Genomic DNA, 14,081 nt, shown 5'->3' on the forward strand with positions numbered 1-14,081 from the left:
CCTGTAAAGAGCTAGGAAGCGGCAAAGCTCTTACCAAGCTACTTGGCACTTGGAGGCAAAGGCCGCATTTCCCTCTGCACTGAAAATATTTATGTGACTATGTCCCAAATCCAGCACTCACAGAGGAGTGATACAAATGATGTGTATCCCTTAAAAAACAGTGCATGAGGAGCAAGACTGGCTGTGGCTGCATCTTCCCATCACCATTACGCAGCCAAGAGGCACAGGGGAGGCTCCAGTAAATGCAGTAAATTTCCCCCCTCCAGTGGGGCAGGAGTGGGGAGGCAAGTGTCTGTGCCCTCTTTCTGGGAGTGTCATCAAGGCTGAAGTCACCGAGCGATTTGTACAGAAATTCAATATTTCTTGGTGTCCAGCTCTGTACTCTCAGCTTTATTCCAACCCCACGTTCTCATTTATTAAACAAGTTACTAACACTGAAGATGGGTAAATTCTCTTAGCATCAGCCTGTGTGATGTAGGAAAGCATCTTCCAGAAATGCTGCAAAAGCCATTTAATCAGTAAAGTTTTAGGCATCGGAAAGGACAGGTTTGGGAAGAAAGGCTAGAGAGTCTGTTCTTATTCTCTAGAATAAGAATTTATTATTTATATATTATATAATTATATATTATTATTATATAATTATATATTATTATTATATTATTATATATTATTATAGTCCAGTTGAATTCATTATTTCAATCTGAGTATTTTTGGCTGCTATATGGCCACTGTGATCGCAGATGTAATTCATTACTACAGGGCCTGCAGCTCTTCAGCAGTCTAAAAAGACAGCACTAAGTGGATGGATTTGGGCTGTGTCTGAGATTTCCTGCTTCAGTTTTTTGAACTAAAAAATTCAAGAACCCATGACTTGTTTGCCTCCGCCGTGTGGCCTCTGTGCAGAGAGCACGGCTGCTTCCCTGCTCTGCCCCAGCCCTGCAGCGCTGGATGGGTAGGGGTGCATGCCTTGCATCAGAACCAGACCCTTCCCTCACTTCCAATTAATTCAATTGCCACGTGGAAATGTGGTTTTCAGAGGAGCAGAGCTGCTCCGTTAACTCCTGATATTTCCCACATTTGAGCAAATGAGGTGCCAAACCTGTGAGCCAGCCCCAGGCTGGGAGCAGAGGGGGGACCTGTGCAAGCCAACCAGGCTGCGCCTTCATTTCCCTTTTAACTCAGACTCCTAATTGAAAAGCATATTTAAACCTGAATTATTGCATCCTATAATTTTCTATTTGGTCTTGTTGTGGCTCAGTTCTCTGCCTGTTTGAACCACATCCCAAGGAGGAAGGGCAGGGAGGAAGGAGGCGCGGCGGCGCGGCGAGCCCCTGTTTATCGCACAGGAAACATAAATTTTGAGCGACAGCTTTTACATTGTGCAAGAGAAGATTTAAACCGTGCCAGTCTTGACTTTCAGACTAAACTGAATGGAAGCAATCCTGGAAGTTAAATTGCATTAAATTGCAGTGAGTATTTTGTTTTGCCGTGCGTATCCTGGGGCTCTGGCTGGGAGGCAGCCCTTGTCCAGGGCCAATGTCTCAGAAAACTGGCACTGTGTTAGCATGAACCTGGAGCAATACCTCATGTGTACAAAGCCCTGGCAGTGCCCAGTGGAGGGAGAGAAGAGAGATGCTGCTCCTGCTTTCAGCTACCTCCACAGTTGCTAAGACCTCCGGAGAAGCTCCAACCCAGCCTCCTTGATAGCTTTGTTGAGGCAATTTTGGCCAATTTACTACTTTTCTTTTGTGTTTCAAGGGGAGCTGAAATGCATGCAGCATATCCGAACTCATGGGCAAAGGCAGGAGCTGTTTGGGTATGGACAGATCTATCGGAGCAAAATCTCTCAGCCTTTTCTGAGGCTCAGCACATCAGCAGTGTCACATCTCCAGCGACGCTCAAGGAACGCACGCTCCGGCTGGTACTGAATAACCTATAAGGCAGTGTAATGCGGCTCGTGTCAGGGATTTGCATTAATTTTGGTTTCTGGAGAAACAATCCCTGTGTATTCAAAGCTTCTTGGGTCTGTGCGCTTGTTTAGCTGGTGCCGTTACAAGAGAATCTATCACAAAGGGAACATGTCACCGTGCGGTTTGATATGAAAGATGGAGAGAGCTGGGCCAAGTGCAGATGTGGCTGGCAGTGCCTCGCTAAACCTCGAGGCGCTGTTTATGTTAACATGATGCAGTACCTGACAGGTCGTCGGCAATATTTATACCAGCAGGCCCCAGACTAGGGGTTGTGGTAGTTACAATGTGGGCATGAGCCTAGTAAAATTAAAACTGCTTGTGCTGGTATTTGGGTCAGAAGGCTGCAGAAGAAAGGATTTCCATAAAAGTCGATACCCCCCAGTGGAGACTGGAGACCACCAATATGCACCAATAGTGCCTGGGAGAGCAAAAAAGAAGGGAAACTGGGAACAGCAAAGGGTCTGGGGAGCCCTCAGCTCCTCTAGAAACCGGATACAATCCCCTTGTGCTCTTGTACTCGTTACTGAGCAGTGTAAACGTGAGATTTGACTTCTTGATTTCCATTCCAGTGCAGCCAGAGATCTGCTTTTATCTTTCCATATTATTTTCAGATAGTGGAATGAATAAAAAAAAAAGGTTTCAAAAAACGAAGTATCATACTCAGACTGCATTCTCCAGTACTGCTTTTTAGTGGCTTTAGCTGACGGGTTTGAAAATGGATGTGAACTCTTCCCAAGTTCCCTCGTAAAACAGTCTTTGTGAAAAGAAAGAAGTTCAATTCAATTTAAGCTTTGTTTGTGTCATTTCCTCCAGGGATGTCCGGGTGTTTGGAGGAGAAGGAAGGAGAAAGAAAGAAAATTTCCCCATTGAAGGACAGATGAGGGCTCTCGCCTTCTCCTCACCAGGTTCAAGGCTCTTTCTGTTTGCTAAGATCTGGTATAACCCAAGCTGACATCCTTTGCAGCCCCCTCTTAATTCCCCTCATGTTGTCTCATGTGTCCTTTATTCCTCTCTGAGCTGTTTCTGCTTGCAAGGGGGACTCTGGGGATGTGTTTGCTGCGTGCTTCTGCAGTGACCAGGGCTTCAGAGCTGCAGCCACGAGAGCCTGAACTCCCGCAACGCTGGCACAGCAGGAGCAGGAGCAGGGTGGAGGTAAGAAGGGGTCTGCCCGTTGTTCTGCGGTGTTCTCCTCAGACTGATAGCTCAGACTTGGAACACCCAAGAAGAGGAATGGATGAACTCTTCAGGAGTTTAATTCAGGAGGGGAATTACTCACACACAAAGTAATGAAACATGTAGGCTGCATGCATGCTCCCTTAACGCTTGGCATTTGCCTGGTATTACTTGAAGAAGTGAAGAGGCCCCAGAATCACAATTTAAAAATTCTCAGACTTTCAGTAAAGAAAATATGGTTTAATTTCCTCTCCTAAGAAGCATATCACTGAAGCTTCACCCAGCCTACTGTGGGAGACTGAAGGATATTGTTTCAATTGCTTAAACCTCTGTAAGTGCTTTATGACTGCTTTCATTAAGCAGCTCCTGTAACGGAGCAAATGCTACCTGGAACCGATCACACTAATAGGCTTAGCCAACGTCCACCCAGGGACCTCCCCTCGACGTCCATCAAATTGCCTCAACGCTGTTCTCCTTGCTCAGCTGTGCCATTCAGCGACTCCTCCTTCCAGTCACTGCAGGAACCAGCCTGGTGTATGGATGGGGACAATTAGTCCATGTCACTAAACTGTCCCCTTTCAAGAAGAGATGTTGGCCAAACACAGCTTTCAGCCTGAGCTCAAGCATGCCCTGATTTTTCAGCAGCTGTACATATGAAAATGAGACTGGAAAGGTTTATATTGCCTCTGGATCTGGTATGCAATAGTCTGGACAGAGCGTATGGGGTTTTAGCTGCTGAAAGCTGCTTATTATGAAGGGTGTGTGCATGCCTCTATGTGTTTAAGACTTGGTGCTATAGTTCAGATTAATTTAGGAAGCTTTCTACTTATCAAATGGTTGGTGTGCCAGGATATGCAATCAGAGGAGATTCGCCCTTCCATGCAGCGTCACACAGCACCCAAGAGACTCAGCTCCCCAGCACCCCTACAATACAACCAAGGAATAACAATGCAACAACAGAAGTCAAAAAACACACAAAAAATGGAGGTGGCTTATTTTTGGAGACCTGGAAGATGTATTGGCTGGGCGAGGTAGGGTATGAAATCTCTTGGAGGGAGGTATTGTTAGCGGCAGCACTGCATTGCCCAAACATCGCCCAGTTATCCTCAGAAAAGAGCTGGAGAGCTGCCAGGTCCTGGAGCTCTCCGAATTTGGCTCCTCACACCTGGAGAATGCTGACAGCGGAGAGGGAATTGCAATCAGGAATCACACCTTTAAACGAATTAACGAGCTGGCTTACAGGCAGCTGGGCTGACAGTTCCTCGATCCCGAGCTCCCTAATTATTTTGTGCACAATCAAAGTCAGACAGAGCCAAGAAAACACTATCAAAGAGGAGGAAAATGATGCCGTGGACATTTTGAATGAAGCTGTTAGCCTGACCATTTTAATATAAATAAGTACATTCTCTCAGTAGATGTGGAAGAAGGAAGAAAGGCTTTTGCTGCTCCGATCTCATCAAACAACTCTGCACACCATGAACTGCAAAAATTTATTTTCTGAGCACTAGTTTGATGTGTTCTGAAACATTTCACCCTTAAGACAAAAACAAGCTTTCTGTACTTCAGGCCAAAGTTTACCTTTGGAAATGGAAAATGCTTTGACCCTCATAAAGCCTGATTTTGTGCCAGCAGTTTTATTAGTGTGGACAAGTGCCATTTTTCTTTTCCCACTGCCTTCCATAAACTTGCCTAGTCTGGGTAGATGGTTTTGGATGCCATGGAGGCCAGGATAAATCATGTGTACCCGTGTTTGTTTTTGCTGCTTTTCAGACAGCTCAGATGTTAAAAAAAAAAAAAAAAAAAGTTGTGAGGAACAGGTGACAAAAGTAAATGTGAATCAAGCACCCCCAGTAGTCAAGTGCATCTGAGAAATGAAACGAAGCAACACTTGCTGGATAAAAAGAGCCTTTCTGTGTGATGTGGCGAGAAACAGGCAAAACTGGCAATGGATTTCTTATTTGCTGGATCTTACTCAGTCCAGAAAGGGCACAAGCAGCTGCTCTGCCCTCCCTGCAGGGAGGGGACCACAAAGATGCACACAATATATGCGCATTGCTGCCCAGCGCCCTGCGGTGCCACCTCTGACCCATTGCCACACCAACGCAGACCTTTAGGACCAAAGCCCTCACTTTTGCTGACATTTTTGAGCTTTTGCAGTACATAACAGAAGCAAAAATTTGCCTGGAGAAGAAGAAAAGAAGCTTATCGTTCAGAGCAAGAAGGGCTGGTTTTCAGTGCCGAGGAGGAAACAAGGTGCAGGGTGCTCTCCCACCACCACCGAGCAGTGCCTGGGGAATGACAGCTGTAAATGTAGGTCTCTCTGTTATTATCCACAAAAAGTCTCCCTTCTTGATGTTAAATAAGTGTACAACACTAAGACGAGAGAGACAGGTGTGAGCTGTTGGAGCAGAGGTGAGAAAAGGCAGCTGCTCACTTGCCGGCAGGAGGCAGGAGCACAAGATGGGGAGGAGGGAAGCACAGCCCCGTCCTGGGAGCGCTGAGGCTCGGTCCCAAAGCAGGGCTCAGGAGAGGAAACACCTCAGTCTAACAGGATCCGATGTTTTCTGGAGTTCTGACTCCATTTCTCAACAGGCATGGTGTTTGAAGCCGTGGTGTACCCGGTGGATTGCCTGTGGCACAGGCACAGCATACTGCATGGGATGCATCCCTTGGGAAAAAGAGCTGGAAAATCTGGAGAAAAATCTGGAGAAAAATCTAATGGGGGGTTTTGGTGGCTTCTCTAGAGCCAGGATTTCCTTCCTTATGGAAATCGGGGCCTTGGCCAAAGCACTGCAGCCACCAAGAGCCTTGCAATGAGAAGTGCCAGTCGGAAAGCTTTCAGCTAGCAAGCACCATTTCATTAGCACGAGGGCTCTCCCAGTGTAAATCCAGAGCTGGCAGGTTTTATTAGATACCTTAGGGTGCTATTTTTGAACACCTTTTGCTTTATCATCTGTCAGACGATAAAGCTACCAGATTCTTTGGTCTTTTCCTCAGCTTACTTAATTAAGGCATCCAGTATTTCACAGCACAGCTCAATTCCTGGGTGCAGGATCTTTTATTTAACCTTTGTCTGAACCAGAGCTCTGCAGAAAAAAAAAAAAAGGAAAGGAATAAAGCCATATATTCAAGTCTTAAGTTGCTGCTGACAGAATCATTAAAATGCTGGGCCAGTTTTGCTTTTGAATTCCTTCAAAAGCTCTTCCTCGGAGAGTCTGTGTGCGCGAGCAGGTCTGCTCTGTAGCTTTACATACCCGCAAACAAATGCAAAAGAAAAAGATTATTTGTGATTACTCTAATTGTGGCTGTCTGGAAGAATAAACAAATATTGAATCTCTTTCTGTCTTCTTCCAGGGAGATGATGATTGTGCCTCGTCTCTCTGCGAAGTTACGAGTGCTCATCCAAGCAGTTCATAAATGGCCATTTGTGCTCACAGCTATAAATGTTGTTTGAGACACTGCAGTAATTACAAGTGCAAAGGTGAACCCTTTATTGCATGTGAAATATGGAGAAAGGCATTTTCAATAACAGGGCTTAGGAATACATCTGAAATATATTTAGATAGCCAGCCCTCAAAGCTCTGCAAAATTTAATAACATTCATATAAGAGGAAGCTGCTTCTCCTTTTCTCCTTTTCCTTTCCTCTTCTCTTCTCTTCTCTTCTCTTCTCTTCTCTTCTCTTCTCTTCTCTTCTCTTCTCTTTTCTCTTCTCTTTTCTTTTTTTTTCTTTTCTTTTTTCTTTTCTTTTTTCTTTTCTTTTCTTTTCTTTTCTTTTCTTTTCTTTTCTTTTCTTTTCTTTTCTTTTCTTTTCCTTTCCTTTCCTTTCCTTTCCTTTCTTTTCCTTTCTTTTCCTTTCTTCCTTTCCTTTCCTTTCCTTTCCTTTCCTTTCCTTTCCTTTTCTTTTCTTTTCTTTTCTTTTCTTTTCTTTTCTTTTCTTTTCTTTTCTTTTCTTTTCTTTTCTTTTCTTTTCTTTTCTTTTCTTTTCTTTTCCCTCTGCTGCATGCAAATTTGGCTTAGGACAGAGAAAATGTTTTTGCTGTGATATCGTGTATGGCCGGGTCAGAGTTTGCAAAACATTGGTTGCAGAATTTGGTGGGAGCAGGCAAAGCGTAGCTCACAAAAAGGTGACATGCAGCCCCCAGGAAGGCATGGGGAAATGATGATGCACAGCCTGCTGCTGTAACACACCGAGCACCAGCGAAGATTTGCTTGACCCTGGTTACGTGCAGCACAGGGCCGGGGGAATTCTCTGCTGCTGCCGACAGAGCCGTTGCCCGTCACTGCCTTGCTTCAGGCAAGGATTATGTGAAAAATGTTTTGCTATCAAATCAACAGAAACGGTGACATTTTAACATCGTTTCACTTTGGAATTGGAAGTCAGCGTTCTGAAGAGGAAAAACATTCTGATTTCATCAATTCTTTTTTTTTTTTTTTAAATCTGAGTTATTTGACCTTTTTTTTTCTGTCAGGAAGACAAAAATGGAAATCTGAATCAAAGCTGTGAAGGTTTGTGAGAAACTGACTTCTATGTGTGTATCTTCAGGGCAAAATTGATTTTCTGTACCCTCTGGTGAAACAGAGAACTCCTTTGGAGCAGGAGCTTTTGCCCGGGGAGCAGGGGAAGGAACCCCCAGCCGCGTGAGGTGGCCGAGCGGGATCTGCAGCCATAAGTGACCGTGGGCAGCACCAGCGGGGCTGTGTGTCCTGTGCCTTGTGGCCACTCAGGCTGATCTGTTCAAACCCAACCCCATGAAACGCCTTTGGTTTTAAATCTGCGTCAGTTCCCCCATCACACTCGGAGCCCCAACCCAGCACCAGCTGAAAGGGAAGTGTTCGGGCTGGAGCTGGCCAGCGACAGAAGGAGGAGCAGAAATTGGTATTACCAAGTTGTTTCTGTCTCACAGAACACAAAAGATTTTTTTCCTTAAATTTGAAATTTTCATTTCTCAACTTCTTCATTGAGCACGAGGAATTAAACACTACTTAAATCCCAAGCTTGCTTTCTCTATAATGAATTTTTGTATGCTTTAAGGGAAGATTAGGACTCAGAAAAGTGTTTCTGGGAGAAGAAGATCGTAAAGGAAAACAGGATAAAATTCCCTAGAAGACTTTTGGTGACTAAGCAAGAAATAGATGAAGAAGGAAGAGACCAAGAGAAGAAACAAATACATTTTCCAGAATGTGGGGCTTTGAGATGAGAACTGGACAATTATGGCAAATGTCAAAGCATTTGTTGGAAGCAATTTGGATTAAAAAAAAAAAAGCTACTTTTCTTTTAAGGTGTTTTGGATGAAAGCATTTACCAATTTCAACCTATTCGCCTTCAGATCAGGTTTACATAGACAAGTTCAGTGTCAAAATGTATTGCTACTTACGCAGGACCCTGACGCCGTGCTTCAGGGCTTGCACACGGCCAGGCTCCATGGACATGCTGAGCATCGTCTGCTGCCCGCCGATGGTGCACACCTGGTTTTCCTGGGCTGCCTGCTTGAACATGACCAGGAGCTGGTTGGCGATGATGGTGTTGAGCACGGAAATGACGACCATGGGGAACACGAAGGAGATGAAAGTGTTGACCTGCGGGAGAGAGACGTGGCATGGTCATGCAGGAGGAATGCTCAGCAAAGCAGATTGTACTTCATTTCTCATGGCAGCAGAGGAGCAGCCTGCAGTGGAAATCTTTTCCTTCCTCTTACTCTGCTGCCTTTGGTTTTACTGAGCAGAGGGAGAGCTCAGACTCCACTGACATACATTCATTCAGGTGGGTCAACGCTCATGAAAGTCAAATTCACTCGCACCCAATTACATTTTCTTCCCCTTTTCAGTGTAGTTCATTGCCACGAATGTCATGATGAAAACATGCTGTTATCTTTCTATCTTGCAAGCGGTAGGATGCTTCTTAGCTTTCATTGTGCATAGCATGACTTCTAAATAACAGCATCTTATTGCACTTTTTTTCTTTAGCATGAGCTCTGCTTGGGATCTTTTTAACTTTCAGTTTGTGCTCTGGCCTTTCCTTGTAGATTTAATGACAGCTTTTCGTTATCTGGTAATCAAATTATCCAATAGCCCTTGTGCCTTAAAGGATTAAAATTGATCAGAATAAACAAGTGGAAGTTATAATGGTTTTAGTACAAATTATTTGATTACTGCAGTTTTGATAAAATTAAATGGAGGATCAAATTAAGCCGTGATTGAATCAAGTGGAAGTCACTGTTCGTGTCAAATAAAAGCAGGAAGCCTTTGTGAGGGCCTCCTGCACTGCCGAGGAACCTGCTGGAGCCGAGTTTAACAAGCAGCAGCCTGGGGAAAAAGATTTGCTGGGCACCCACAGGGCTCATCTTTGTTGTTCAGCGGTTCAGGAGGAGGCTCAGCACATCCCTGAGATGAGTACGCGACAGATCAAAAGCCCCTCAAAGCCTCGAAGTTTAAAATTTCAAAATATTAACAAGAATTGAACTGTGTGCTGCAAATCATCCTGGAAGCAATTTTATTAAAAGCAATAAAACAACAACAAAAGGACAAAACTTCAAAAATTAATAGAGAACTTTGCCCTGTGGTGGGGTTACAAGGCACACTAACTTCTTCCACCCAGATAGAAACATCTCCTGCAGCTCAGTACTTCAAAATACAGAAGTGACCCTGCATCCTGAGCCAACCCCATGTCCCTCTGCAGACCAAAACCCAGGAAAGCCTTATCTACCAACATCTCAAATGGAGATGTCCCCTCTCCACCACCACACACAGTGTGATCACCGCAGTGTCCAGGCATGTGCTGTATACCCAACATCTCGTTCAGATATACGTTCTCCTTGCTCTGGAGGGATTCAGAAATACCGGAAATGAATGGAAAAATGAAGAATGAATGAAAATCAAACCAAACCAAACCAAAACCCAGCAAACAACAACCCAGAATGCAACACAGGATCCCTAAAACAAAGAAATAAGAAGCACATAATCATGTGCGTAGCAGGTGCACTGCAATCAGAAGCACTTCAGTTTCTTTATCCATAAATTTAAGCAAGACGCAGCTCCTCTTTTGGTGGAGACAGGCAGTGTTGCTACTGCCAAAGTTTTCTTTAGTCAGATCAAGTCTCTGTACAGCCTTGTGCTGCACAGCTCGATGCATTTAGTAGAAGTACCAGCTGGGTTTTGTCTCTAGCAGCCCACATTGTGAGAACATCGTCTCTTGGTTTATGCTTGTAATAATAATAGAGCTCCTCTGTGGACAATTTCCCGAGGAAATTCCTAGATATACCCCACCACAGCAAGCTGTTAATGGTCTCTGTTGTTAAATATATAGCAGTTTTCTAAGCTTGCATTGTCTTCTAAAACATAACACGTCTCACAGCCTCCTGTATACAAAGAAGTTATCTTTTGGAGTTGCTTCAAGACACTGAGAAAGATCATTAAGTGGTAGGGACTGAGTTCTCAGCTGGCACAAGATGACAGGCTTTCACTCAGAGCAATGTGCTTGTAAAGGACCCGCTTTATTTATTTAACCTTCACAATTTAACCTCAGCTGTGCTGAGCTGGTGCACACGGGTGAAGAGACTTTGCTCAGGCTCACCTGAAAAAAACTACAAAATTATATATTATATATATAATATATATTTTTTCGACTATGAGAAAGGCCCCGTGGTCCTGCTGCTGTTTGTGCTTCTTTAGCTGCTGAACGTCCTTCTGTCCTACCATTTTGCAAATGATAAAAGGAAATGCTTCACTCTGTCACCTGGGATTCAGAGTCTGTTGGATTTCACTCCATAGAATTGTCCAAGTTAAAAATTAGTCTTAACTAATATAATTACGCAGAACCCAAAAAGTCTTTTCTGAGTTTTCTTTAAAGTCTTGATTCATTCCCTAATTGTGTTGGGAAGTCTTTCGAAAGCTTGAGAAACTGTCTCATACATTGCATACATCCTATGAAAGGATTAATTTAAAGATTTCTGTCCTGTCTTGGTTTGTACCAAAACTCTCCTATAGTTAAGAAAGCCCACCTTGTAACTTGGCCACCAAGGGTGGTGAATTTCCAATTTCCACGAGCCTCGCAGGCAGCAGAATTTGGCCCTGGGCAAGGCTGCCCTACACTGACCCAAACCTCTCTTCTCTGGATGCGCTGTGCAAAACGGGGACACCGTGGATGCCAGCGGAGGGTAAAATGCCAGCAGAAATCTCTGCCCAGACGCTGGCCCCATGAAAGCGTGCCTGAGCTACCAGATCACTCGATACCAAGCACCTCTGGCCTCCCAGGGGGCTCCAACGGCAGCACACTTTCCATCCTGGCTTTCCATCCTATTGCCACAAGGGATTTTAATCCCAGCCAAACCACGAAGCATTGCAGTTAGGTGAGGACACCGCAGAGAGAGCAGGTCTGTGGATGGGGCTTCATCAGCTAATGAGAAGACAAATGGAAATTTATGGAAATGAAATCACACTTCCAGAGGGGAAAAATGCAGTTAGCAGCCTCTCCTGGTCAGCTCAACACAATCCGATTTGCGTTGTTAGCTGAGCAGGAGAGTGCAGAACTCGGCAGGATGGGAGTTTGGGGCCTCCCAGACGAGCGCGTGGGAGAGGCACAGGGGAAGGGACCAGCGAAATCGAGTGAAACAAAAGGAGAACACGGTGCTGGCGTTTGTGCCTCTTTCTAAACCTTTTGTACAGAAAACGGCTCCCCGGCCCTGCGGAGCTTCGCGCTGACGTGCTCTGCTCCTGCCAGGCCGTCCCTCGCGTTACTCGGCCCCGCCGTTTCCCTGGGTTACTGCTGGAAGCAGCCAGCAGCTCGTTTGCCACGGTGATGGGGAAGATGGACACGTAACTTCGCCTGGCGGCTCCCCAGAGGGCTTAAACGAGTCCTGCAAACCAGAAGTTCTGGGAAGGTTCATTCACTTGTGCTGCAGGGTGGCTCCTGGAGGAACACGGTCCCCAGGCCCCTTCAGAAGGAAGTTTTATCCCAATCTCCTGACTTTACCCTTTATATATCTGAAGAGGAAGCGTTACATCTGTTACATGCATTATATGCAGGTACAGACTACAGATCCAGCTGGTGCTGTGCCTCGCCCAAGGTAAAAGGAACCCCAGGTGTGCCTCGCTGGAAGCCACCTGGGTCAGGTTTGTCCCTGGCTCCTACCTACTTGTGCGTGGTAGCCCCCAGCAGCATCCCTGAGGGGACAACACAGGGACCAGTTCCACCCCTCAGTGTGTCCTTTCCTATATCATCGTGCCAAAGGAACCTCCTTCTGTAATTTAATGTTAAGGCTTCGTGCACCTAGGATCAGAATCTTTCCCTAAGGGATCACATCTTCCAATAAAAACACTGAGCAATTTTGGGGGTTTCAATTAAACTCCTATGACTTTTCCCCTCTAATAAGCACAGCCACAAAATTTACCGGCAGCCCCAGACTTGAAGCATCTTTTCCCCAGAAGCATCACGAGGGAGCTCAAAGCTGCTATTGCTAGTGAGGAGAAGGCTTTGCGGAGTCGCTTTCTATTTCCTTTATTTCTGTGACGTTACTGACATTTACTTTCGAGGTGCATAAAATCAATGGTGAGTTCCCTGAGCAGGACCTACTTATCCCATCCAAGGAAACCCGAAAGGAAGGCTCTGCTCCAGCTCCAGGTCACCTCTGCTGCCAGCAAATCCAGCTGGCTGAGTTACCGGCGTGCTGGCTACTGGCTGCTTCCATGGCCTGTCCGTACACGGCTTTGAAGCTGCTAACAGGTATTTGTAGCTGTTTTACTGGGTCTTGGACCTCTTAAGTGGTGGGAAGTTAAAAATCATGGAGATATGGTAGCAATTGAAACACCTCTTATTGGAATACTGCAAGTATTACAATAAAATAAAAAGACAAGAATTAGGATAGTTCATAATATTTCCATTGGAAGAATTTTTATCTGAAAAAAGTTCCTTATACTGAGGCTATAAAAGGTAAATATTTTTTGAAATTGCTTCTCATGTTTTCCCAAAGTTGGCCTTTTCTCTATGTGCACGGTCACACTAAGCAAACAAAGCAGGAAATGCTGGCAGCAGCAGGGTGCCCCGCACCAGGGTGCCCCATGGAATGGCAGCCAGGGACCCCGCCAGCAGGGACCAGACCCAGGAGCAGATGAGGAGGACGGTTTTTTAGGGGAAATTTAGCCCCTGGTCATGACACCTGCTTTGTGGCAGAGAGCCGAGATGGTCCCTCGCTGCCTGGATTTCTCAGTGCAGAGACTTTCAACCATTCCAAAGACCCTTTGGACCCTGAGGACATGCCTGGGAAATGGCCACGAGACCCCAAAGGAGCTGGAAAGCATCTCAGGAGAAGATCTGTCCCTGCTGGTTTCCTGGAAGTGATGACGGAGAGGGCTGAGGACACAGGGTGTTGTGCTTTTGAGCAAATCAATTAAACATAGCTAAAAAAAAAGTTAAAACCCACATAGCTGGGTTAAAATATCTACCACATTCTGATTCACCTCATTTCCAATGGAAATGAAAAGTAAATTATCCTCCCCCTGGCTGGGGAGGTAGTATTGTTAGCATATGCCAATCAGAAAAGCACATCCTGCTACATCAACATTTGGCTGCCAAAAAGTCCTATTTGACTACATGTACTCGACAAAATTACCAGTTTTCTCACTCGGTGGCTGGAATTAGCATTTTTTTTTAACGACCCAGTGGATAATTCCGGCTGTTAATAAGCACGCTGCCACATTCCTGAGTATGCAACTGGTGGCAGACAAAGCAGGGCAGGGAAGCGCACACGCTGCCGGCATGCCACAAGGAGCGCTTGGCATTGGCACTCGTGTTTGATGTTCACAGGATGTATCTGATGAAATACCCAAAGTTGTTTTTTTTGTTTGTTTTTGTTTTTGTTTTTTTCCTTGGAAAATAAATTACCATCTAATTAAACCCCATCTTTGCATAGCTTTCCAAACATCCATGCCAAGCACTTAGCAGT

At 45.2% G+C, this 14,081-nt stretch overlaps 1 protein-coding gene across 1 annotated transcript in view; it reads right to left on the bottom strand.

The window, feature by feature from the left end:
- Positions 1-14,081, bottom strand: part of NTSR1 (neurotensin receptor 1) — a 47,671-nt gene that overhangs the window by 3,616 nt on the left and 29,974 nt on the right. Inside the window, exon 2 of the mRNA XM_035547987.1 lies at positions 8,520-8,721. Within this exon, the coding sequence (XP_035403880.1) occupies positions 8,520-8,721 (202 nt within the window). The remainder of the gene's footprint in view (positions 1-8,519; positions 8,722-14,081) is intronic.

This window comes from Cygnus atratus, chromosome 16 (genome assembly GCF_013377495.2).
Source record: "Cygnus atratus isolate AKBS03 ecotype Queensland, Australia chromosome 16, CAtr_DNAZoo_HiC_assembly, whole genome shotgun sequence".
In the NCBI taxonomy this organism is placed as follows: Eukaryota; Metazoa; Chordata; class Aves; order Anseriformes; family Anatidae; genus Cygnus; species Cygnus atratus.